Source organism: Penicillium angulare (genome assembly GCF_028827245.1).
Source record: "Penicillium angulare strain IBT 27051 chromosome Unknown utg000007l_segment0_segment0, whole genome shotgun sequence".
Taxonomy (NCBI): domain Eukaryota; kingdom Fungi; phylum Ascomycota; class Eurotiomycetes; order Eurotiales; family Aspergillaceae; genus Penicillium; species Penicillium angulare.
The window spans coordinates 186,406-209,361 of record NW_026623166.1 but is presented as its reverse complement, the minus strand read 5'-3'; the positions used below and the strand labels follow the sequence as shown (position 1 = coordinate 209,361).

The 22,956-nt window shown below is 47.2% G+C and overlaps 12 protein-coding genes across 12 annotated transcripts; 6 read left to right on the top strand and 6 right to left on the bottom strand.

The window, feature by feature from the left end:
- Window positions 1-412: 412 nt before the first annotated feature.
- Window positions 413-1,813, top strand: N7478_009344 (L-rhamnonate dehydratase; the record flags this gene model as incomplete). The annotated part of the gene is made up of 3 exons (XM_056925558.1): window positions 413-499; window positions 567-789; window positions 849-1,813. 3 exons carry the CDS (start codon window positions 413-415, stop codon window positions 1,811-1,813), a joined length of 1,275 nt encoding a protein of 424 aa, XP_056774928.1.
- A 590-nt stretch (window positions 1,814-2,403) lies between these two features.
- N7478_009343 (SDR family NAD(P)-dependent oxidoreductase) lies at window positions 2,404-3,432 on the top strand (the record flags this gene model as incomplete). Its single annotated transcript, XM_056925557.1, has 4 exons — window positions 2,404-2,472; window positions 2,535-2,803; window positions 2,905-3,322; window positions 3,382-3,432. The coding sequence occupies 4 exons, from the start codon at window positions 2,404-2,406 to the stop codon at window positions 3,430-3,432; spliced, it is 807 nt and encodes a 268-aa protein (XP_056774927.1).
- Window positions 3,433-3,479: 47 nt separating this feature from the next.
- Window positions 3,480-4,641, bottom strand: N7478_009342 (uncharacterized protein; the record flags this gene model as incomplete). Its single annotated transcript, XM_056925556.1, has 2 exons — window positions 3,480-3,904; window positions 3,957-4,641. 2 exons carry the CDS (start codon window positions 4,639-4,641, stop codon window positions 3,480-3,482), a joined length of 1,110 nt encoding a protein of 369 aa, XP_056774926.1.
- A 305-nt stretch (window positions 4,642-4,946) lies between these two features.
- On the bottom strand, window positions 4,947-6,448 carry N7478_009341 (thiamine pyrophosphate-dependent dehydrogenase E1 component subunit alpha; the record flags this gene model as incomplete). Its single annotated transcript, XM_056925555.1, has 4 exons — window positions 4,947-5,711; window positions 5,768-5,977; window positions 6,029-6,278; window positions 6,339-6,448. 4 exons carry the CDS (start codon window positions 6,446-6,448, stop codon window positions 4,947-4,949), a joined length of 1,335 nt encoding a protein of 444 aa, XP_056774925.1.
- Window positions 6,449-7,168: 720 nt separating this feature from the next.
- On the top strand, window positions 7,169-8,074 carry N7478_009340 (uncharacterized protein; the record flags this gene model as incomplete). Its single annotated transcript, XM_056925554.1, has 1 exon — window positions 7,169-8,074. One exon carries the CDS (start codon window positions 7,169-7,171, stop codon window positions 8,072-8,074), a length of 906 nt encoding a protein of 301 aa, XP_056774924.1.
- A 752-nt stretch (window positions 8,075-8,826) lies between these two features.
- On the top strand, window positions 8,827-10,183 carry N7478_009339 (NAD(P)/FAD-dependent oxidoreductase; the record flags this gene model as incomplete). The annotated part of the gene is made up of 2 exons (XM_056925553.1): window positions 8,827-9,625; window positions 9,681-10,183. 2 exons carry the CDS (start codon window positions 8,827-8,829, stop codon window positions 10,181-10,183), a joined length of 1,302 nt encoding a protein of 433 aa, XP_056774923.1.
- A 601-nt stretch (window positions 10,184-10,784) lies between these two features.
- Window positions 10,785-12,860, top strand: N7478_009338 (putative very-long-chain acyl-CoA synthetase family protein (CefD1); the record flags this gene model as incomplete). The annotated part of the gene is made up of 4 exons (XM_056925552.1): window positions 10,785-10,794; window positions 10,847-10,975; window positions 11,032-12,370; window positions 12,443-12,860. 4 exons carry the CDS (start codon window positions 10,785-10,787, stop codon window positions 12,858-12,860), a joined length of 1,896 nt encoding a protein of 631 aa, XP_056774922.1.
- A 292-nt stretch (window positions 12,861-13,152) lies between these two features.
- Window positions 13,153-14,760, bottom strand: N7478_009337 (uncharacterized protein; the record flags this gene model as incomplete). The annotated part of the gene is made up of 4 exons (XM_056925551.1): window positions 13,153-13,481; window positions 13,538-13,653; window positions 13,718-14,301; window positions 14,371-14,760. The coding sequence occupies 4 exons, from the start codon at window positions 14,758-14,760 to the stop codon at window positions 13,153-13,155; spliced, it is 1,419 nt and encodes a 472-aa protein (XP_056774921.1).
- Window positions 14,761-15,118: 358 nt separating this feature from the next.
- On the top strand, window positions 15,119-15,533 carry N7478_009336 (uncharacterized protein; the record flags this gene model as incomplete). The annotated part of the gene is made up of 2 exons (XM_056925550.1): window positions 15,119-15,391; window positions 15,453-15,533. The coding sequence occupies 2 exons, from the start codon at window positions 15,119-15,121 to the stop codon at window positions 15,531-15,533; spliced, it is 354 nt and encodes a 117-aa protein (XP_056774920.1).
- Window positions 15,534-15,665: 132 nt separating this feature from the next.
- Window positions 15,666-16,259, bottom strand: N7478_009335 (cupin domain-containing protein; the record flags this gene model as incomplete). The annotated part of the gene is made up of 1 exon (XM_056925549.1): window positions 15,666-16,259. One exon carries the CDS (start codon window positions 16,257-16,259, stop codon window positions 15,666-15,668), a length of 594 nt encoding a protein of 197 aa, XP_056774919.1.
- A 458-nt stretch (window positions 16,260-16,717) lies between these two features.
- On the bottom strand, window positions 16,718-20,354 carry N7478_009334 (DNA-dependent ATPase RAD26; the record flags this gene model as incomplete). The annotated part of the gene is made up of 3 exons (XM_056925548.1): window positions 16,718-20,054; window positions 20,110-20,183; window positions 20,232-20,354. The coding sequence occupies 3 exons, from the start codon at window positions 20,352-20,354 to the stop codon at window positions 16,718-16,720; spliced, it is 3,534 nt and encodes a 1,177-aa protein (XP_056774918.1).
- Window positions 20,355-21,100: 746 nt separating this feature from the next.
- On the bottom strand, window positions 21,101-21,553 carry N7478_009333 (uncharacterized protein; the record flags this gene model as incomplete). Its single annotated transcript, XM_056925547.1, has 1 exon — window positions 21,101-21,553. One exon carries the CDS (start codon window positions 21,551-21,553, stop codon window positions 21,101-21,103), a length of 453 nt encoding a protein of 150 aa, XP_056774917.1.
- Window positions 21,554-22,956: the final 1,403 nt, after the last annotated feature.

Here is a 22,956-nt window from a genome sequence, read left to right as displayed (position 1 = left end):
GGGTCAATCAGTATAAACTCTGAGATTAAGAGAACCGGGGCCCCAAGAGAAGATGAGAAGTCTCATTCATGAGTTATAAGCGTTACCCACTAGTGGCATCCCTATGACAAAATAGATGATAAATTGTTAATAGAAATTCCGGATTTACGAACTTCCCAAGCAAGAATTGTTCGCCGCTGTTTCGCTGTTCCAACACGGCGATACTCCGACGGCTCAAACTCCCATGTCCCGCAGCTCGGGGCATTGCTCGCCCGAGGCCTCGGGGTTCCCCTCGGCATGTGCTGGTTAAAAAAGTATGTGCTCCCCACGTTCTCCAATATTTCTTTTTTATCTTTCGCATCTTCATTTATTCTCCTAGTCGTCATATTTTGACTTGATTTCTTTATCTCAATTGCATTAATATCCAACAATCATGGGTTCCGTGAAGGAGTTTCCCCGCATTAAGGAGATCCGCACCTTCGTCATTGATGGTGTCGGCTCCGGTGGTGATTATCACAATGTGAGTACTGAATCTCTCAGTTACACAAGGAGGCGAACTCGAATATTTACTGACTTGCTTGTTACAGGTCAAAGGAGGCCATTGGCTGATTGACAGCAACATCTCTACTCCCATGACCAAGTGGGCACAGTATCGCGGCTCTCGTACTTCCTGGGGAATTAATGTTTTGGGATCTTTCTGTGTGGAGATCGAAGCAACAGATGGAACTAAGGGTTTCGCAACTGGATTTGGTGGTCCTCCTGCTTGCTGGCTCGTTCACCAGCACTTTGAGCGCTTCCTGATTGGCGAAGGTAAGGACTTTTTGAAAACGATCTACAGTCGATTCATTCTGACGAGTATGCTGCTATAGATCCTCGTGACACCAACACCCTGTTCGAAAAAATGTACCGTGGCTCTATGTTCTACGGCCGCAAGGGTCTTCCCGTGGCCGCAATCTCCGTCGTTGACCTTGCTATCTGGGATCTGCTTGGAAAAATTCGCAACGAGCCCGTTTACAAGATGATTGGCGGCGCGACTCGATCTCGCTTGGACTTCTACTGCACTGGTCCTCAGCCCTCTGCCGCTAAGGGAATGGGATTCGTCGGTGCCAAGGTGGCCCTTCCTCATGGGCCTGATGAGGGAACTGATGGTCTACTGAAGAACGTTGAATATCTCCGTCTCATGCGCGCTAGTGTTGGACCAGATTTCCCTCTCCGTGTCGACTGCTATATGTCTCTGACTGTTTCGTACACCATTGACCTCGTTAAGCGATGTGAGGCTATTGGCTTGAACATTGACTGGTGGGAGGAGTGTCTGTCCCCTGATGACTTCGATGGCCACGCACTGTTGAAGCGTGCCCACCCAACTGTTAAGTTCACTACTGGTGAGCATGAGTTCTCTCGCTATGGCTTCCGTAAGCTTGTTGAGGGACGCAATTTGGATATTATCCAGCCTGATGTTATGTGGCTTGGGGGCTTGACTGAGCTGCTCAAGGTCTCTGCTCTTGCTGCCGCTTATGATATCCCCGTTGTGCCTCACGCATCTGGTCCTTACTCCTACCACTTTGTTGTCTCTCAGACCAACTGTCCCTTCCAAGAATATCTCGCCAACTCGCCCGATGGCAAGTCTGTCCTGCCTGTCTTTGGTAACCTCTTCCTCAACGAACCCATACCTACACAGGGATACCTTGATGTTTCCATCCTTGACAAGCCTGGATTCGGTCTCGAATTAAATCCTGCTGCGCCTTTGATCCCGGCCTCCAAACTTCTGACACCTGCTCCTATGAAGAGCCTTCGTGACCCTGAAATTGAGCAGGCTGTCAATGGCTCTACTTAAGCATTTGATTTACCGGCGTTTCATATATTTTGTTGTGATGGGTTATGCGTATTGTATCTCTGTTCGATGAAAACTTTTCAGTTACACCATGAATCTATTTCTGTACATACATAAGTACCGATAATTATTTTATCCAATAGACTGAAAGTTCACAGATGATTAAATACCCAATGTAAATGAATGTAGCGCTCTCCAGGGACTCGGACTCAAAGGCCTATTACCACCGAGATTATATCTCAAGGGCATTTCGCTGTTATTTATCCAGCTAGACACGGCATTTCCGATTGCCGAAAACATCTTTTGGGGCAACTTGAAATAATTCTCAACCTATCTCGTCGGCTGGACATACTGCCTCGACGGAATAATTTGCCCCTCCATTAACTCGATGTGGGGTTGCTTCCCCCACACTCGGGCGAACATCATCGCGAAGCCCGAAATCTTATCGGCGGGGTGACAGACCAACAAAAATCACGACGCAGCATATTCTGGAAGTGTCTCGTCGCGTTTTACTTTGTTCATCTGGGGGAGAATATCAAGAAGCCCGTTATTCTCGACACTGTGCTTCATACTTCAATAATACAGTTACCACGATGCCTCTTCCGCAATTACTAGTTGGCAAGGTGGCTGCCATCACTGGTGGTCTCACTGGTATTGGACGGGTATGGTAGAATTGCATCTCATTGAGTGGATTAAGTATCGCTGATATTGATCTTTCATTTAGGCAATTGCCCTAGAATATATTCGTCACGGTGCCAACGTCGCAATCAGTCATCTAGGTGGCCCCAAAGAAGAGGATCTGCTGGCATCTTTGCGCAGAGATGTGAATGACATTGAAGAGGGCGCGGACAAGAATCGCTTCATTACAGTTGCAGGTGATATATCCCAGCCTGAGACGGGAAAACTCTTTGTCGCGAAAACTGTGGAAGCATTTGGCAGGCTGGATGTGTTTGTTAGCAATGCGGGTGTCTGTCAATTTGCGGATTTTCTCGAGTGAGTTACCTATAACCTGCCAATGATCTGTTCTGGTTCTGGTCCTGACAAAGAAAACCGCCCAAAAATTTATATGTCATGCTAACAAACTACCATTGTAGACTAGAGCCTTCCCTTCTTAACCACACCGTTTCTACCAACCTCTCCGGCGCCTTTTTCGCAACCCAAGCTGCTGCTAGACAAATGGCACTAACTCAATCACCACCCGGTGGCTCAATTATTGGCATCAGCTCAATCTCCGCACTTGTCGGTGGAGGCGAACAGACACATTATACACCTACTAAGGCTGGCGTTTTGAGTTTGATGCAGTCTTGTGCAGTCGCATTGGGAAAATACAACATCCGATGCAATGCTTTACTCCCGGGTACTATACGGACACAGTTGAATGATGCTGATATGGCTGATCCTGTGAAGAAGGAGTATATGGAGGGGCGGATTCCTCTTGGAAGACTTGGCCAGCCTCCAGATTTGGCGGGCCCTGCAGTTTTCTTGGCTTGTGAGGACTTGAGTAGCTATGTGGTGAGTTTGGTTCCCCGTTGACAAATTTTTTGTCTGTTGCTAATAAATATTTATTATAGACGGGTGCACAGCTTCTGGTGGATGGTGGCCTTTTTGTTAATCTTCAGTAATTGAGCGAAGTTGAACTTGTTATAGGTTCCTGTATATAAAGGAAAATCTAAATAGAATCGATACCATAGGCTTGAAGTGCTACTTGTCCCCAAATACCTCTTTGCTCATCTTCTGTCAAGTTTCTTTGATCCAAAATGCCTTCAACCACTTGAGTCCATTTGTTCCATGAGATTTCGTTGCCCCCGCCACCAATATTGCATACCGGCCAGTCTGAGCCAAACATGACGCGATTAATACCGAATGCATCAAATATTACATCTGTCCAGGGCTTAAGAGTATCAATCGACGATTGTATGTCTCGGGTTGAGTCTGGGTTTAAGGCGGAAAGCTCGGAGAATGCACCCGAAAGCTTCATATACGTTTTATTGCTTGCGCGTGCCATCTGAGTGATCATGTCTTTCCATTCGAGGAAATCCACGTGCGTCAGTGTTGACTCGACAGAGATCCGTAGATTAGGTTTGCAGAGATGGTCTAAAATTTCAGTCAGGGGATACCACTTTATTTCGTTGAAACACCAACTCACTGATCACAATGGTCACTGCTTGTTTATCATTTGCCTCCATTCCACGGTATACCCTGTTCATCATCTCCACGGCTTCACGTAATTGATGAAGTCCGCCCTGTCGCGCATCAACACCCAAATCAAATGCTAACCCTTTCTTCCCCAGCCAGCGCAGCCCCTCAACGAAACCAGGCTCAAGCATTACTCCACCTGGCTTATCCTGGACAAGGTATCGAACTCCTCGCACCTTGTGCCAGACTTCATCTGTTTTCGTTCGCTGTTGCACCTTGTCCATATAGCTTTGCAATACGGTCGGACCCCCGGGAACAGGTGCCCACGGCACTATACCAAGACATAGATCACGATCAATGGCTTTATGGCCCTCGCCGTCAACGGGTTCACCAAGTGCGATTCGTGTCAGGAGAGAAACTTCATCCAGCGCGTGTTTCCATCCCGGGTTCGAGTTGTTGGTTGATTCTTCTGCGATAGACGATATGCGATCTGTTTCTAGGAAGATGATACCGCGCAGGTATTTATTTTCGTTTGTAGCTGTAGCTGCGTCCGTTGGGACGGATGATGTTGCGGCTCGGTATTCGTCGATGGAGTGCTGTGATGCGAGGGGGCTGTCGGGGCCATGCCAGGCTAAAGTTGATAGATGCGAAGCTGGGAATAGGTGGATGTGGGAATCTACGATTGGTGTTGCCATTTTGATGTTCGTTGAGGACGGGTTGGTAGTTTGTTTCGGCGATGGGGTAATGCGGGGTTTCGGGTGAAAGTGGTGAGTTTGGAGACAGGTAGGAAAATTCTTTGTGGACTTCACATGCGAAGATTTGTTAAAGAAGACTTCTCAAGTGAGAATAAATTCTGTATTACTTGAAAGTTATTGGAATCCTTGACATCGGTGGGATTTATCCCGAACCAAGTGGAGATCCCATTTTTGCCTATATTAGGCCTATTCAGGCAGTCTGAACATTATTATGCATGTGAGAAAATGATATTGATTGTCGTATCTTAATCTAATCCGTTTATCCCATCTTTGTATGGTCTTAAATCATATTCCTCTGGGTATTCCTCCAAAATGCGCCGAAGCTCCTTCATTTGCTCCTGTGCTTCTTCAGTCACATCTTCATACACATCCGTAAACGCATTCCGGAGAGGTGGCTTCTTCTCCCTCTCAGCCTCTCCGAATTCCTTGAGCACAGCCTTTCGAAGAGAGTCACGGGCTTCTTTCTCTTGCTCCTCACTCCATAACCCCCTTTTCTCGAGCCATTTGCGTAACCGTGTGATCGGGTTATCGCGCCGCTTCCAGTCTTCCACTTCAACTCGTGCTCGATAGGCAAAGCTATCATCACTAGTACTATGGTGCGAGACACGGTAGCTCATGGCTTCGATAAGGACGGGAGACCCGGTTAGTGCTCGCTTTCGTGCTTCTTGCGTAGCCTCGTGGACGGCGAAGACATCGTTTCCGTCTACACGGATCGTGTCGATACCATATCCGACACCTCGACTGGCAATTCCGTCTCCACGATATTGCTCCAGAGTCGGTGTTGAGATCGCATATCCGTTGTTTCGGCATAGGAAGATGACGGGGCATGATCGGGTGGCTGCTATGTTCAGGGCTGCATGGAAATCACCCTCGCTAGCGGCGCCCTCGCCGAAGTAACAGGCTACTACACGAGGATCTTGGTTAGGGTTTTGGAGATCCTGGATCTTCAATGCGTATGCTGCGCCAGATGCCTGGGGGATTTGAGTAGCCAATGGTGAAGATATTGTGTACTGAATAGGCGTAAGTGGATGGGTGGGTGGTTTTGAGACGTAAACTGAATACTCACAATGCGAGGGTAGTTTTGCCCGTAGTGAACTGGCATGTTTCGGCCATTTCCTGTATCGTTACAGTTGGCAAATAGCTGGCTCATGAAGTTCTTCAGAGTAAAGCCACGTTGTTGAAAAACTCCAGCTTCTCGGTATTGAGCGAAGACTACATCATCCGGGGTCAATGCCGCAGCTGATCCAACTGCAATACCCTCCTCGCCTGCGGAAACCTGTTACTTGCGTTAGACTGGTACTGAATCTCTTCCCTATTCAACACCTACCATGTAGAAACTTAGGCGTCCCTGTCGCTGAGCCTCAAACATTACCACGTCCATTATGCTCACAGTGAGCATATTCTTGTACCAGGTAAGGACATCAGTGTCTGAGACATCTGGAGGTCCCCTTGTCTTATCGACTAATTCACCATCGGAATCGAGAACGCGGTAAGTGGGAATGGCAGGAAGATCGGAGGGCTTGATAAAAGACATATCGGTCGTAAATTTGCTGTTCACGGCGCCGGGAAAATGCACCCTGAGTTCTCAACATATTAGCTCAACTCATCTTGTTTAAAGGGGCCGTCTGTCGTCCTACCGATCAGAGCCTGGCCGTTGTGAGATTGTGCTGCCCCATCTTTGTGCAGTGCCAATTCGCCATGGTAAGCGGGCGCTTAGCCCACGATTTACCATGCGTAAATCTCTCATTGTGGTTCTGGATCTCATTTTGGCCAAGTCAATCTTGTTTGTGAGGAAGAGGAAATTGGTTGATGGCTGGAAAAGTTATTTGGTGCTCGCCGGTACGCAATGCGGAGTATATGCGGGGAGCTCGGTTAGCGTCGGAGTTCCGCTCACGTCACCGTGGGCAAAAACAAAGAGCGGGATTAAGCGCAGGGATAGAGCAACAAAGATTAATGCGATGATACATAGCCGGAATCTTTTTGTTACTCTCTCTCTCTCTCGCTCTAAAAGATTAAATTCAGACCTTATTTATATATTCATTGTTATCAGAAAGTATAGCGCAAAATAGTATTGATTATTGAACAGTTAAATAGCACAGTGAAGCTATCCCAAAAGAACAAGATTCTGCCGCTTATCTCCGTTGCTTATCTCTCATCTCTTATCGCCTGTACTAGATCATTATACGGTTATATTATTGACGGTTCTACGGGATTCGCACCAGACTGATATCTCCCTGACGGGGTGGAATTGGTATCACTTCCATCGCCGACTTTGTCTCGTGTTTATATCGGCTTATTTCTTTCGGCAACCTTCAAACCCAAATCAAGATTAACTTCCCCCTTCTCTCAATGACGAGTCATGAGTCCCTTCGAAATATTCATCGGCAAACCGACCTTCTCCACAGAACTGGATGTGGGCTCCGCGAGACTTGTTCAACCATGAGGCGATCCATTTTGAGAGAACAGTATGGCGCGGATACTGCTGCACACCCTACCAATGGAGCTGCTACTCCTGGTGACCAGTTTTTTGTCTGCCGTGGACGTCTCTTGTCTGGCTTTATGCAACCGCCGACTTTTCTCACTCTCCTCCTGTTTCCGTGATATGAACCCTCAAATGCGATTCAAGCTACTAGTCAGACTTGCTCGCCACCTACCGCAATACCATGCTTGTTACGGATGTCGGAAACTTCACCTCTGGCGATTTATTGATTTACCAAGTCAATTCTTCGACCTGCCAAGTTGCTTCGACCGACACACGCTCAAGGAGGAAGAGCTTTATCTTTATCTGCGACTCGATGTCATGCAGTTCATCACCATTCCGCCTTCGCCTCTCAACTTCCACTTCGTACATCTTCACCTTGCCATGAGACGATTCTACTTTGGCCCAGATTTTGGCATCGCTACGGAGTCTTTGTCGCGTACTGATGTGTGCCTGTTTCGACCAATTTATCTTCGGCGTTACTACAAAGAAAGGGTACCTAGTGGAAGCCCGTTTGCCTCTTACCGAACGGGATTGAATTCTTTTGAAGCCCGTGCTTGTGCAAACCCTCCAGGTTTATGTCTACGGATACAGCATCTGGCGGTAGTCGAGCGAAAAAATCTTTTTGATCTTTGCAACCAGGACGAATATATCCAAATTTGTAACCACATTGGAAATTTCACAAGTAGGTTCTACACAACTGTCAATGACCTTTTTCAGGAGTACCGACATAGCACACAACGTGCTGATATACTTCTTCGTGAAGGGATGTGTGACCAATGTAGCACGTCCTGGAAGCTGGAGCTTCGTGAGATCGAGGAGAATGAAATCTGTTTGTGTCTGACTCGGTGGATAGATCTGGGACCGGGCCTAGAGCCTGAGGATAGTCGATAGAGGAGCCACCAAAACTTTTCAAAAAGATCAGTAGCAGTGGAATCTAGTGAAATTGTGGACGCACGTGCCCGGTTCGAAATGAATACGCATGAACGTCAGTCTGTCTCTGGAGTTTTATCAGAGCAGAACAAGTTTCTTCGTAATGTTTCTCACTTGCAAGGAGAACGCTATCGTGCTTGCATGAAGCAATGGCTCGCAGACCAGTGGTATCTTGAGGGGAAAGAACCCAAATTCAAGTCTCGTCAATGTATCGTGATCTAGATGAAGCCCCTAATTTGTTTACTTAATCCCACATTTAAACGTGTATCGATTCATATATCTATGATCCTGCCACTAGGTAAAGATGATCCGTATAATTACGTTACCTCCAGGGCTACGTTCGATCCCTACTAGTAGACGGTCGTGCCTGCCTTTTTAGCCATCCCGATGAAATGAAGCAGGAGCGCCTTCGTTCACCAGCTCAAAACTCCTCATTCCTGTTGTGCCTTTTCCTTTTTCTTTTTTTCTCTCTCACGCCCCGCATTTCCTGCTGTTCTGTCTTCTACGCCGTGACGTACGAGCATTATTGCACCGTTTTTCAAATTTTTCCTTAGGTTCAAATATATTGGAGTATGTAGGGGACAGTCTGGTTAGTGCGGAGAGATCAGCCTAGCACAGACTTACTTAGTGTAGAAATTCCGAAATGCTTGACTCATTTCCCCTCATCACTCCTTTAAGATCCCCACCCCAATCCCCTTCAGCTAAACATCGACATGGACTTCGAGATCTTGATCGTCGGAGCTGGCATATTCGGTATAAGCACAGCTTATCATTTAGCCAAACAATCCTCAAACCCATCTAGCATTGCAATTCTTGACAGGGCCCCTCCACCGTCAGGTGATGCGGCGTCAACGGATGTCAACAAAATTGTACGCGCAGATTATTCCAGCCCACTCTATATGGAATTAGCATTTGAAGCGATCGATGCCTGGAAAAATGACCCCCTTTTTGCAAATACAGATGTCTATCATCAGTCCGGTTGGATCGCGCTTAATGAACGTGGAGACAAGGTTGTTGACAAAATTCGCGACAACTTCAAGATGAGCGGTCGCGCGGACCCCACGAGAGATATGACCGAAGACGAGATACGCGGCAGCTGGGGCGGCGTTCTGAAGGATGCAGATATGAGTTCCTTTGACTCTTACTACTTCAATCCGTCTGCTGGGTGGGCTGATGCCGGTGCCGCTGTGGAAATCATGGCAAAAGAGGCCATTCGCTTGGGTGTCCGATATCATGTGGGCGAGGCCAGTCGTCTTATACTGGATGTAAATGGAGTCAAGGGGGTTCAGATAAGTACTGGCGAGTTGTACACCGCTAAGAAAATCGTGCTAGCTACAGGAGCATGGACAAGCCAACTGATGTCTTCAACTGAAGATGATCTCAAAATTTCCGAAAAGGGTAGAATTGAAAGTCAGCTTACGGCTGCAGGCGTATGTGTTGCGCATTTCCAGTTATCGGATGCAGAACGCACGCCATATGACCAGCTCCCTGTATATGTGTATGGTGAAGAAGGTAAGATGACACCCCCATGGATCTAGATCTAATCGGGGAACTTTATCTGATACAGGTACCCACCCATTAGGGGAAACCTTTCCGCCAACGGCTTCGGGCCTACTTAAATTCACCAATACGGCCTCATTCAAAAATAGCGTCCAGACCAGCGGCGGCCACACCATCTCGGTACCACCCCCGACCGATCAACGGGCCGTCCCTGAGAAACTACGTCAAGAGTTGATCAAATCCATCAGGGGCCGTTTACCTCAGCTGTTCGAAAATGATCGGCAGGTCGATTACTATCGATTGTGTTGGGATGCGATAACACCAGAACAACATCCCTTAATCACACGACATCCGCATGGACAGCTGTCAAATCTGTATCTGGCAGTCGGAGGATCTTTTCATTGCTGGAAATTCCTTCCTACAATAGGTCGTTATGTGGCCAATGCTATTTGTGGCGTTAGTAACGGCCCTGATCGTGACTGTGCATGGAAGTGGAAGGAAGGTGAACAGGGGTATGGGGTCCATCAGAGTCTCATTCCGGATAGAGAACTCAAAGGTTACCAGATTTGAACCAAGCGCTTACATTGTTGTGGATCCACATACCCTTTATGCGAGATACGAAGCGGGGGGTTAATTTTTATGAACGAATCAACCATGCACAATGGCGCGCAAATTACAATATGAGCCGAGGTGACGCGGGCACGGGCTCTTTAGAATATTACGCACTCCGTAGGGACCCATTTCGCAGATTTATCCCATTTATCCCATTTATCCCCTCAGATGGATCCTTTATGGGGGCCGCGGCTTGAATGAATTATGTTGAGCCCCGCAGATCCGCTCCTTTTGTGCCGAGGAATGTTTGTATCGGTTCACAGCTAAGCTCATATCTTTGTTGCACATCTGGACTTGGCAGCTTGGCAGTGGTTTTTTCTTCTTTGAAATAAAATTTGCTGACTTCTTTTCATCTCTAAATCGTTGACTTGGGATTTTCATATCGCGGAAAGGGGGGCATAACTGGCATCATCACCGAGCAACTCCTTCTCTTTGGATTCCTTTGTACCTCGGCCGATCCACCTACGTCACTGCGTCTGTTGTGGTCTGATAAATTTTACCTATCAGTTTCTGCTGTCCCAATTTCAGATTGCACGATTTCCACTACTATTCACTCCAAATGGAACTTGGTTGGTTATCTTCAATCGCAATATACTGAAAATTATAGCTGACAGCTCTTAGGTGCTACTGTAGCTGCCCTGGCGGGTGGCGCGACCACAGCGGCTTATCTGAATGCGAAATACAGCCTGTTCAAAGATGCACGAACTATCTGGACCATTTCTAGGAGTCGGCCTGGAGCCGCGCGTGCTGGTAAGTTTAGAAATTGATTCAGCCAGAGAAGAAGGGTCATACTAATGATATTTCAGTTGCGCGAGGAGACGTCAATGGCTGGTTTAAATTCGTCCAGACAGTGAAGAAATACGGTGGCTCGGTAGCCGTTTGGACTAGGGAACGTTCATACACCTATCGCGAAATTTACGAAGAAGCATGCCAATTTGCGCATTACTTTTTATCTGAAGGTGTAAGGAAGGGCGATCTTGTGGCTCTGTATCTCCAGAACCGCGCAGAATTTCTGAGCGCCTGGTTGGGTCTTTGGAGTATTGGATGCGCACCAGCTGGAATCAACTTCAACCTTTCTGGTGATGCCTTGGTCCACTGTTTGAAAACTAGCGACGCGAAACTCGTTTTAGCGGACGAGGATCCCACCTGCCGTGCTAATATTGAGGGATCTCAAGCTGCCTTGGCCGATCTTGGAATGAAGGTCGCGACGTTGGATGACTCTTTCCGAGCCCATATTCACAGTTTACCGGCAACTCCTCAGCCAAAGGAACTAGCAATGAATGTCGCCGCAGATTTCCCGGGTATTCTCCTCTACACATCCGGTACAACTGGAATGCCCAAAGCGACCCCTTTTACTATGGCTCGACTATATGCTGGGTTCACGGAACGAATTGCGCCTGTCGGTGATACTCCCGGCCCGAATGGAGATCGCTGGTACAACTGCATGCCGTTGTATCACGGCACAGCTGCGATTGTTATCATAGCAGCCTTTGTGCAAGGAACCAGTGTCGCTCTGGCTCCTAAATTCAGCGTTAGCAATTTCTGGAAGGACATCCGTGACTCGGAGTCTACCCTTTTCGTGTATGTGGGAGAAACAGCTCGCTACCTCCTGTCAGCACCGCCATCTCCCCATGATCGCAACCACAAAGTACGTGGAATGTGGGGCAACGGTCTTCGTCCGGATATCTGGGATCGCTTCCGTGAACGATTCGGCATTGAAGCAATTTATGAGTTCTTCAATAGTAGCGAGGGTGTCTTTGGTTTGTTGAATGTTAACCTTGGTCCTTATACGTCTGGGTGTGTTGGTCACCATGGACTGTTGATGCGAACAATACTCCGAAATACATACGTTCCTGCTGCGATTGACCCTGAATCTGGGGATATTATTCGTGATAGCAAGACTGGCTTTGCTATTCGTCAGACTATGGAGGAAGGTGGGGAGATCTTGGTGAACATCCCGAACGAGCAGGCTTTCCAAGGATATCGGAACAACGAAGAAGCTACGAAGAAAAAATTCTTGCGTGATGTTTTTAAGAAGGGGGATCTTTACTACCGCACAGGTGATGCTTTGCGAAGAGAAAGTGACGGTCGTTGGTACTTTGTCGATAGACTTGGTGATACATACCGCTGGAAGAGTGAGAATGTGTAAGTCTTCGCCTTTCACCGTCACACATCCGTGTTTACCATTCACTAACGTGATAATTCTTCTCTCTTTAGCTCAACGGCAGAGGTCTCTGAAGCCCTCGGTCGATTCCCAGGTATCATCGAAGCCAATGTATACGGTGTTCTTGTACCCAAGCACGAAGGTCGAGCCGGTTGCGCAGCTCTCCAGATTGACCCAGACGCACTTCAAAAATTCGACTTTGCAGAGTTTGCCCGCTTTGCTCGTTCGAAGCTACCCCGATATGCGGTCCCTGTTTTCCTGCGCGTGGTTGACAACCCAACTCACATTCACAATAATAAGCAGAATAAGGCGCCTCTGCGGAGCGAGGGTGTGGATCCTTCATTAATCGGTACTAAGGTTCCTGATGGGGCTAGTAATAAAATCTTTTGGCTTCCTCCTGGTGAGAACGCTTATCAGCCTTTTGGTGAGAAGGAGTGGGAGGTATTGACGAATGGGGGAGCGCGTTTGTAATTGTTTATTTTATGGATCTATAGTACATAGCCACGATAATTGTTTTCTTTGCTAGTTGTTATGCTTCAGCGTTGAAAGTTTGAAAGCATTTAATCTTTTGGGCCTGAATATGAAATTTGGTATTCCAATAGCTCAGTTCATGGGTATAGCAGGGACGTCGGCTTTACCCATGATCATCCATACAATCGATCGATCCTTCATCCCTATGGTGACTTTTGATGAAATTGAATTGGTATTCTGAACTGATTAAGATTCGAATGAAACTAGGCTACATGTACAAGCGGCTCTCGAACTATCTGTTCCGCACGAAAACCCAAGTATAGTAGCCCAGGGTAGACGCTGTTGCTATCAAAGATGCCAGCGTGATCAATCCACCAGTAATAATACCCTGTTCAAAGAATCCGATCTTATGTCCTGGTCTTTGATTAGTCGACGGAAGTGGAGCAATCGCTTCACGCCACAGCGAATCTGACTTGACGGTATTGATATTCTCAAGAATAGTCTGGGTAGAATGCGATTGAGTTGGCGCTGTAATCAGTTGCGGGCGTGATAGTTGGAATTGTGATTTTGCGTAGCGCGTTTTCGCACTATATGGTGCGTTTCGGACAAGGGCGGGACCGACTATTTTTTATTAGTTGATGATCGATATCAATGTATAAATGGTGTTCTAATCATACTTAGCATATGGGTTGGGACATGATTCACCCATGAGATGTCGGCATCTATGAATTGTGTCAAGTACTTCGCTGATGCCGGCGCTGCGAATGCATACGCTGCTGCCAGTTTCTTGTTGCTGTTTTTCATTAGCAATTGTCTTTGTCTTTGTCGTAATTGGAGGATCAGGGTAAGAAACTTACAAATTCATATCAATAGCATCATCCAAGCTAGTAATAGGGTGTACAAGCAAGACCTTCTCATCAATCTTCTTCTGAAGCAGAGGGGAGTTCCTATCTTGGACCTCTACAACACCCCAATTACTTCCCGAAACAAGGACTCGGTCGCTCCTTGTCTTCTGAATAGACTCTAGTAACGGTGATCGTCGAGATGGGTTAGGAGATTGTCGCGCCTCGCCATTCTCGCCACCGAGATACCTGGAGGCATGTTGAATAACTGCTTCGACGAATGGTTTCATCACAAATTCATTCACGAGTACCACGTCTGGTGAGTAGGGCGATCGTCCACCTAGCGCGAAACGTGCGGCGACGAGTGCCTGCGCGGCATCTGTCACTTTTGCGGTGCGATCGACTACAGCGACGGTTCTGGATGTTGATGGTGATGCTTGCGCATTTGGTATTTCGGTAGAGGTTTGTGTAACGATCAGCGCTTTGTTCAGGAATGAGCTGTCTGGTCGCTCGGTTGTAATTGCGAAGGTGTCATGGTCCAGTGCGTCGGTTAGTATCTTGCGCAGAAGAACAGGTAATGCCATTGTTGTTTGTGGAAGCTGTGTTGATGTTATACATTTAGCTTTCATGTCATCCCATGTCACTTTCGTAAATGGGAATCTTCTTACCTCGAGCACAATGCAATTTCCAGCGGCGAGAGCAGCAGTCAATGCCGAGATGACTGAGAAGAACAGCGTATGCACACATGGTACGATATACACGATCCCTGTACCGCGCGTAGCATCTGGGCTATCCTTACCCTCAGCAACTCGGTATTCAACTTCTAAATCCTTCGCAAGATTCAATGATGTATAGTGCGTCCTGAGTTCCTGCAATGCCAGCACTACCTCGGCTCGGATCTCTTGCTGAGTATGTCCCGAATCTGAACGGATGGCATCTTGTATCTCGGCAATATGCTTCACGAGCGCACCTTGTAGGCGCTGAAACTGTGACTGGCGGTATCGAGTATTTTGGGTGCGCCCGTCAATGTTAGCTGATAGGATACGTGTGAGATCCATGATTGTGCAACTTGCGAAAAGTTAAGGAAGAGATAGGTAACGAGCGCGATCAAATGGTAAAGGTAGAACAGACAAGGTCATGCTTATATTATATAATATAGCAATGCGCCCACTTTTTCTTTCATCATCCTCCGCATTTCCCTCGGAGATGGAGCTGTAGCTTAAATCCGAGGCTGATGGTTGCTCTGTCGGGATGTGGGGGAGAAAGCGGACGTGGACAACGTCAACAAGAAAAGAAAGAGAATCTTATCTCGGATTCCCCCAGACTCTCCGGCTTAGGAATAATTGATAATTAATAATCTGATCTCCATTTCTTTCTCCAATGTTAAAGGAAATTGTTTCAATCCTCAAATCTATCATGTCAATCACTACTACCACTACTACTGCCACGGTTTCGGTCCTGGCTGACTATGAAGTGCATCATAGCGAGGAACAACCTACGTCTGTAGCACCTGAACCTGTGACAAGTGGTGTCTCGGATCAACCTGCAAACTGGCCGACGGATCATCGTCGTATGCCTGCGTATCGACCTATCAATCCCAATCTGAGTTATCTGGAGCGACCGGCCGGGACTGATGGTGCTGAGTATGCGTTTATTCAAGTCATGTTGCATGGGGTGTGGCTCAACGCGGTACGTATGATTAATGGGTTGTCGATAAGTAAGGAGGAAGAAGAACTAATGTGTTAAATAGGCTGTTTCACGACTATGGAGATTTACTGGAGGGCGAATCAACGATAAGGTCTTTCATTATGAGGTCGGAGGAGAGTGGTAGTATATCTATACAAGAAATGGCATCAATCTCGAGAGAATTTTCACATTTATACAACTTGGACATCTTAGATGTATGATTTCCACGTTCAAAGACTCATATTTCCTTTATTTACAATCTAGGAACCACATCAATTTAAGTACTAGCACGAACACCAATCCCATCAACAACCTCCCCAAGCCTCTTCCCCCCATCAATCAAAATCTCCTCAGCCGGAGAAAGCACATACAACATCCTCGCCCACTGCGGCGTCTTAACACCAGACACATCATCAACAACGTCAGGCGTAACATTCTTCCAAGCATGATTCGTTCCCCTTTGCACAGCAACATCACCACGCTTCAACAATCTCGTCTCGCCCGAGTCTAAGACAAGCTCAATCTCGCCCTCTAGCACGACGCCATAATCCAAAGACACGGTGCGGTGCATCGGACTCTCGGCACCAGGTCGAATGTCGACGATTCGGCAGACGTTTCCGGTAGAAATGGTGATTCCGGGTGGAGTTGAGAGGTAGGAGGCGTATTCGGCTAGATCGGTGGAGTTATTTAGTTGGGCCGGGAAGTGGGAGGATGTATATGCTAGACTGAAGTCTGCGCTGTCTGGCATGGATTGGACTGGCATTTCTTCGGAGAGGTGGGAGGAGAAGATTGCTTTTCCAGACGAATCGTGGGTTGTTATGAAGCGGTTTAGGGGGCGAAGGTTTTTGGGTGTTTGGGTTGGGTCTGCCATTGTGATAGACTTTGCGTATTGTATGGATTCAATGGTAGATGTGGAATATGTTGTAATTTCGAGAATTCGTGCAGATTTGATCTGTATATAACATTGGTTTTATTCATTTGATTTAATTTCCCCTCACTCGGGACCACTTTCGACCACATCGGATGTGGCACTAGACCGTGGGGGTGACGAGATGTAGATCTCGGGGTCGGCATTTACGATCGGGGGTTTGATTTGAGCATAAGGAGATATCGCAATTATGTACTCCAAGTACGCCTGTGCTGGACGTGTTTCTTTGTATTTGATTGTCTTGGTTGTTTGTCATAAGTCTTCTCAGTCGTAACTTCATACATCTCTTTTCAGTATCATACAAACGGTGTCTATGGTGCAATCCAGTGGCTGGGGCAAATTTGAATGGAAATCCAAATAGCGAACGCTCAACAAGAATGAACATTTGGAGTTTCAGAGATTCAAATTGCCCTTCTTCTTGCCGCAGCTTCAGGTTTCAGACTCCATACGCCACGACCTCGAGAATCCTTATCAAGCTTAGCCACGTCTTTCACGATGTCGTAGAATTCTTTCTGGCGTTGTTCAGTTGGACAATAGTGATTAAAGTGGTCAATGATCACTTGTGACAATACGGGTCCACGGCGCGACCGGAAGAATTCTTTGATCAATGGAATAAATTCCTCGCCTCGGGGCATACGACCTGTACTAGGAGCAGGGCTATTTCGTTGGGTGGCACTTGCGGCACCAGGGTTAAGCCTTGTAAGGAGATCCGCAGAGGATGGCCCACCTCGACCACGCCGTGCTGAGCTTCCACCAGTATCTCGACCAGCCATACCAAATTGACCAGTCCAGGTGGGAAGCCCGATGGGGACAGAACGGGCGGTTTCCTCAGCTTTAACGAGGTTGGCAGCAGCCGCGTCTGCAAAACGGCGAGCTTCGGCTTCAACCATCTTGGGGTCGGCTTTGATGACACGCTTTCCATTTATGATTTGGTCATGTTCCAGGGCAGCGTGAACACCTGAGCGAGAAAAGATGCTGTGCATAAGTCGATCTTCACCAGTTCCATTCTGGTTGGTGTCCGCGTCCCTTGTGGCGTCCTCGCCATCTATCTCTGTTTCATTACGCGCGCCACCTCTGAATTGTTCGACATTAGCAATGCCAGAAACTGTGCCAAGGTCATCGGATTGATCTTCAGTCTTGATATTGGGAGTAATGAGGCCCGGTGGTTTAGATCCAGAATGGCTATTCCGGCGACTCTTCCTAATCGCAAATTTAGAAGAAGAAGTCTCCTTCTCCGGTTCTTGATATGTGACTTCTGCATTTTTGAAAAGTTTGGTTGTTTCTAGCTCGCCGTCTTCTTCTTCTGTGAGCGTGAAAAGATCATATAGAGCTTGGAGTTGGAAGTTTTCCCGTTGCTGCGGATCCTTGGTGATTTTATTGGTCATAAACTGTTTGAAAATCTGGCGATGATAGATCTTCTCTTCAATGGTACCTTTCATCATGAGCCGAAAGATAGTCACATCACGCTTCTGTCCAAGGCGCCATGCGCGCTCGCAGGCCTGAATATCAGTTGATGGATTCCAGTCGGGGTCGAATATAATGACTCGGTCAGCACCAGTAAGATTAATACCAATGCCTCCCACTTTCGTGGTCAGAAGGAAAACATGGAGGTCAGGGTCGACGTTGAATTCAGTTACCATGCCGTGGCGCTTGGGAATTGGCGTTCCTCCATCCATACGGCGAATAGCGAACCCACCAAGGGAGCGAACGAACTTTTCTAGGATGTCCAGCATCTGGACTGTTTGGGCAAAAAGCAAAGTCTTGTGTCCCGTATCCTTCCAAAGCTCTAACAAGCTCTTCAAAACTTGCATTTTACCCGACCGGTCCAAATTGCCATAATCTGCTTCGTGGACGCCAAGGTGCCGGTCCGCAAGGTCTGGATGATTGCAAATCTTTCGAAGGATATCAATGCCTGAGAATGATTTCTTTTTCCCTTTGTAAATTGATTTAACGTCTTCTGATCCAAGGTAGTCCTTGTAAAGTCTACGCTGGTATTGCGTGAGTTTGCAAAATATAACCTGCTCTGTCTTCTTTGGTAAATCGGAGGCAACATCTGTCTTGAACCGTTGAAGAAGGTAAGGACTGATGGCATTCTTCAACGTCTCGGCACATTTCGCGGCGGTTTGAACCTGCAAATTGGATGCGGATGCATATCCACCTTGCCTGATAGGGATCTCGAATTGACTTTTAAAAGTGACAAGGGTTCCGAGGCGCATAGGAAAGACAAAGTCGAAGAGCGACCAAAGGTCAATCAGACTGTTTTGAATGGGGGTTCCAGACAGAATGATACGATGTGGCGTACGTAGCTCCTTGCAACTAAAAGTGATGCCAGCATCAGGATTGCGAATTTTGTGACCTTCATCAAGGATTGCACATCCCCACTCAACATCAACAAGCGCATCCGCGTATGACTGTAACCCCGAGTAGGTTGTCACTAAAACATGACCCTCCTCAACAACGCGCTTCAAGACCTTCTTAGCTGCCTTCTGGCCAGATGAGAGCCATCGGCTGGAAGCTCCCATCATCTCTGATGCTAGCATATCTTCGCGGTTGTTTTCTTTCTTAATATTCAACATGCCACTTCCAGACGAATGTAAAATCGATACACGTAGTGGGGGCCACCAATTATGGAACTCAGTGACCCATTGCTTCATGAGCGTGGCTGGGCAGACAACAATTGTAGGTTTCGCGTACATTCCGCTATGATGAAGGGAGGCAAGATAGGTAATTGCCTGGATCGTCTTTCCCAATCCCATCTCATCGCCAACAATACCTCCGACAGACTGCTGGTGAAGTTCCCAAAGCCACTGCACGCCCGTTTTCTGGTATGAGAAAAGGTACTGTGCAATATCTCCGGGAACACTCAGGCCATTAGGAAGGTCCAGATCTGGAAATGATGGGTGCGGTTTGCGCCATTCCGGTTCCTCTCCATTCTCTTCTTCGCCGGTCCCTTCGTGTCTACGAGCAGCGCTACGATTTTGAGTCCACGTGTTCAACCGCTCCCGGTAGATAGACTCGTTGCCATCGTCAACGCCACTGAGATCTTCAGCTTCGGTTTCGTCCGTCAAACTTGTATCTCCAACCCTCTTGCGCTTTCCGGTCGGCTTTTCCTCCGGAAGTATATCGGGCATGTAATCAGACACTGAGCTAGCATCATCGGATGCAACGTAACTTGCAGAAGATGCGGGGGAGGTTGGGGCTCGGACTCGGGTCTTGCGATTCTTCGGGCGCTCTGGAGTTGTTTCAGGGGTCGATTCGGAAGATAAGGGCCGAGCATCACGCTTGCGACGCTTTGCACTGCCATAATGTAGAATCCTATGTTCAAAGCCAAGGCCAGGACGAGCAAGGTTGCGGTGGGATGCATCATGACGGACTCGCTCCCGCTCTTCCTCCTCTCGCTGCTCATCTTCTGCGCCGAGGAATGCGTCATGTAAAGCGGCAGCTGGTCCTTCCGATGTAGCGCTATTCATGGGGTCAAAAGGTGTGATCTTTCCGGTTCGCAGGAGGTATTCGCGTCGAGACTCGTTCGGGAGCTTGCCGGGGCCATGACTGGAGGATGCCGTTTCCTGGGCTTCTCGTTGATTATCAATTCGTTCTTGAATTTCAACTACATCTCGGGTCAACTCTGTCCGTCGAGACTTGAGTCGTTTAAGCTCGATCTCAAGACGGTGCTGGGTGGCGGCGCCAACGGGTTGGGCCAACCGCCGTTCGGTTTGACGAATCTGCGAGTCAACCTTACTACATGGATGTTAGGATGTTTCGACTGGAGTGGAGATGCAGGATGGAAACTTACTCTTTTTCACCAAGCGCTTTCTCGAGGCGTTTAGTCTCATTTTCCTCCGCCTTCTCGGCCAATAGCTTGTCCGCCTAGAAACATTCAGTATTGACCTGGGGTGAAGGTAAGGGCAAACTCACCTTTTGAGCCAAGTCTCTCTCTAAGTCCTGCTGGTTCTGGACATCAACATTGAGCCCCTGTAGGTGCGCTGCTTCCGTGGCGACCCGTGGGGCAGGCGAGGGAGAAGCGCTTGGGGAAGGCATTGCGATCAAATGCTTGAAAGTGAAAGAAAGGAAGGGATACTTCTGGCCAGGGCAAGAAGTTATATTTCACTCAAAGATATTGAGCGGATCCAAGCATAGTGACTCGACCGCTCACTTTTCTCCCTTTACCGTAGACATAGGCAACAAATGAATGTGAAATATGGATTCTGACTCCTTCACTTTTGCCTTAATCCGCCTTATCGGGAATCGGGTCATTGCTGCAGAATTCTTCACCGCCCTCTTGAGCCGCCGATTATAAAGCGTCATGGCTCCACTTGATGCCTGAGGCCAATAAACTGTGATCAACTAATTAACTATTTAGTCTTCAACCTGTATCTTCATATGTGTCAACCTCAGCCCTGGAGATGTCTACTTCTACGTCTTTTCAAGCTACGACTCTACATGTAAGATGATGGGCCCTGACCAAAATGGGAATATATCAAACTCAGACTCCTATTTGTTTCAATACACACTGGCAGGCGGCAGATGGATACTATACAGATGTTGATTTGGTCAAGTGAAAAGGCCCGCACTGCTAGAGAATATTACTTTCTCATGAAAAGAACTTTTATTGGCACTAGCGAAAACAAATGAGATAAAAAAGAATAAAATATGAATCTTAGCATAAATAGGTATTGCATAAACTCCAATACATCTTCAAAGTCTGGGAAATCCTCTCCTACCTCAGCAGGCACTATCCTCCTCACTGGTATCATCTTCAGAGGCCCGACACCGTTCCCTTTACATCATTTTTTATAACCCACAATGAGACCGGCGACAGAAGTGACACATAAATAGGCTTCATCCATAAACTTCGATTCTTCCGTAGCCGAAGGAGGAAGTTTGAATCCGGAAACATTCCGAGCAAGGGTGGTCAATGTGGACTTGTGCGGTCTTTCTTTTGGTAAGTTTAGCTCTCGCTGGATAGTCGCCCAACCATCCGGAAAAGACTGCATGGCATTGCCGAATTCCAATTCATACAATCCATGTTTCCGAACTACTTGCAACTCTGTTGTTCCATTTTGAATGTATTCGATATCGCAGTTAAAAATCATACTCTTCTCATCAAGGAAGTCTGATACAGAGCGGGAGGATGGTGAGTTAACGAATTGTCGGGAGAGGTTGATCGATCGTTTGCGGAGGGTCTCGATTTTCGTTTTCCTATCTTCGCTAAGGTGGGAAGAGACTTTAGCAGGCATTTCAGGCGGGTCGAATATCGTGTAGGTTGCATCTGTGTGTAGAGAATCTGTGAGGGATAACTTCAAGTTTCATGATGGAGCTCACAAAGTATGCGAATGTAGGAAACTACGACCCGAGATTGCTACGCATTGTTCATGACCATGTAGGGCAAGTACTAGTGTGCCTACATACTAGTATACACAACTTCAAAGTTTACTCGGATTATGATTCCGATTCCATATCATGGCTAAATTGACTTTTCATTCTACTACTTTAGCATATATTTTCAATATTTATGAAGCACAAACTTATAATTGTTTTTTCTACTTCCAAAGTTTTGTTCAACCCAGTGCTAGTATCTACATGCTACCTAAAGTGTAGTAGGAGTAGGAGTAGTAGTAGTAGTAGTAGTATACTATGTATTCAAATTTTGCTGTAAAGATAAGGGAGTACTACTACTAGTCAGTACAAATCAATATTAATATACGCACTGGCACCATGTGAGCTTTTCCCGCCGAACGCTATATATAGTCTCCTGTGCTCAATGGGATGACCTCCACTGGCAGGAATTGGAAACGGAATATCTGCATTTGTGCGTGTCATCCATTGGCTCTTGCGCACCTCCAGGAATTGCAACTGCATATTTCCAAGCCAATGGCTTTTCCTGCATAGCTTCCAAATTCGCTTTTGAATAATCTCGGGGCTCATACTCTTCCGGAACTAGTCACGTCTGCTTCCAAGTTTGTGACCCATTTGCTCAATCGAGCATACAACATATTCTTCCATGGGATCTACAAGACCATCAACCTTTTAAACAATGTCAAAACACTGCGGGGTGTAATCTGTACCTGAAATATCCCGTGGCCTATGATGTTGCACTAAAAATACCGCAGAAGCATTCCAAGGCTTTATTCCGAAATGTGATTGACTTATTGTGGGCCTACTAGTAGTAGCATCCGGCTTCTTCCTACCCGATGTTCCTTACACTTACTATCCTAACCTGCCAGTTAGGATGAACACAATAAGGAAAGTCCCCCGAGAAAAGAGGTCAATCATGTAAGCATACGCGACAACAGTGTGTTAAAGAAACAGAAACTTGAACAGGACAGTGGAGGAATAATAGGTGCAAGCAGCCCTCATGCTGGAGCATATATGGTAATGTTGAAACGCGGCGTCGACTCTTGAAGACTCCACCACATCGGACTGGATCGCCGCTATCGTATTGAGCGAAGCAGTAACACATTCAGGTAAATATGCATGTGGGATAATAAGTTCAAGAGTTGAATGCCGCGACTCGGAGTCGCCGGGCTCCGGGAGGTCTATGCTCCATTTGAGCATCAGGTAGCCCAACCTTGGAGCAAATCGTCGGTACTAAACGCACTAATCTTTCCAGGTTGTCATGTGGGATGATATGTCGCTCATT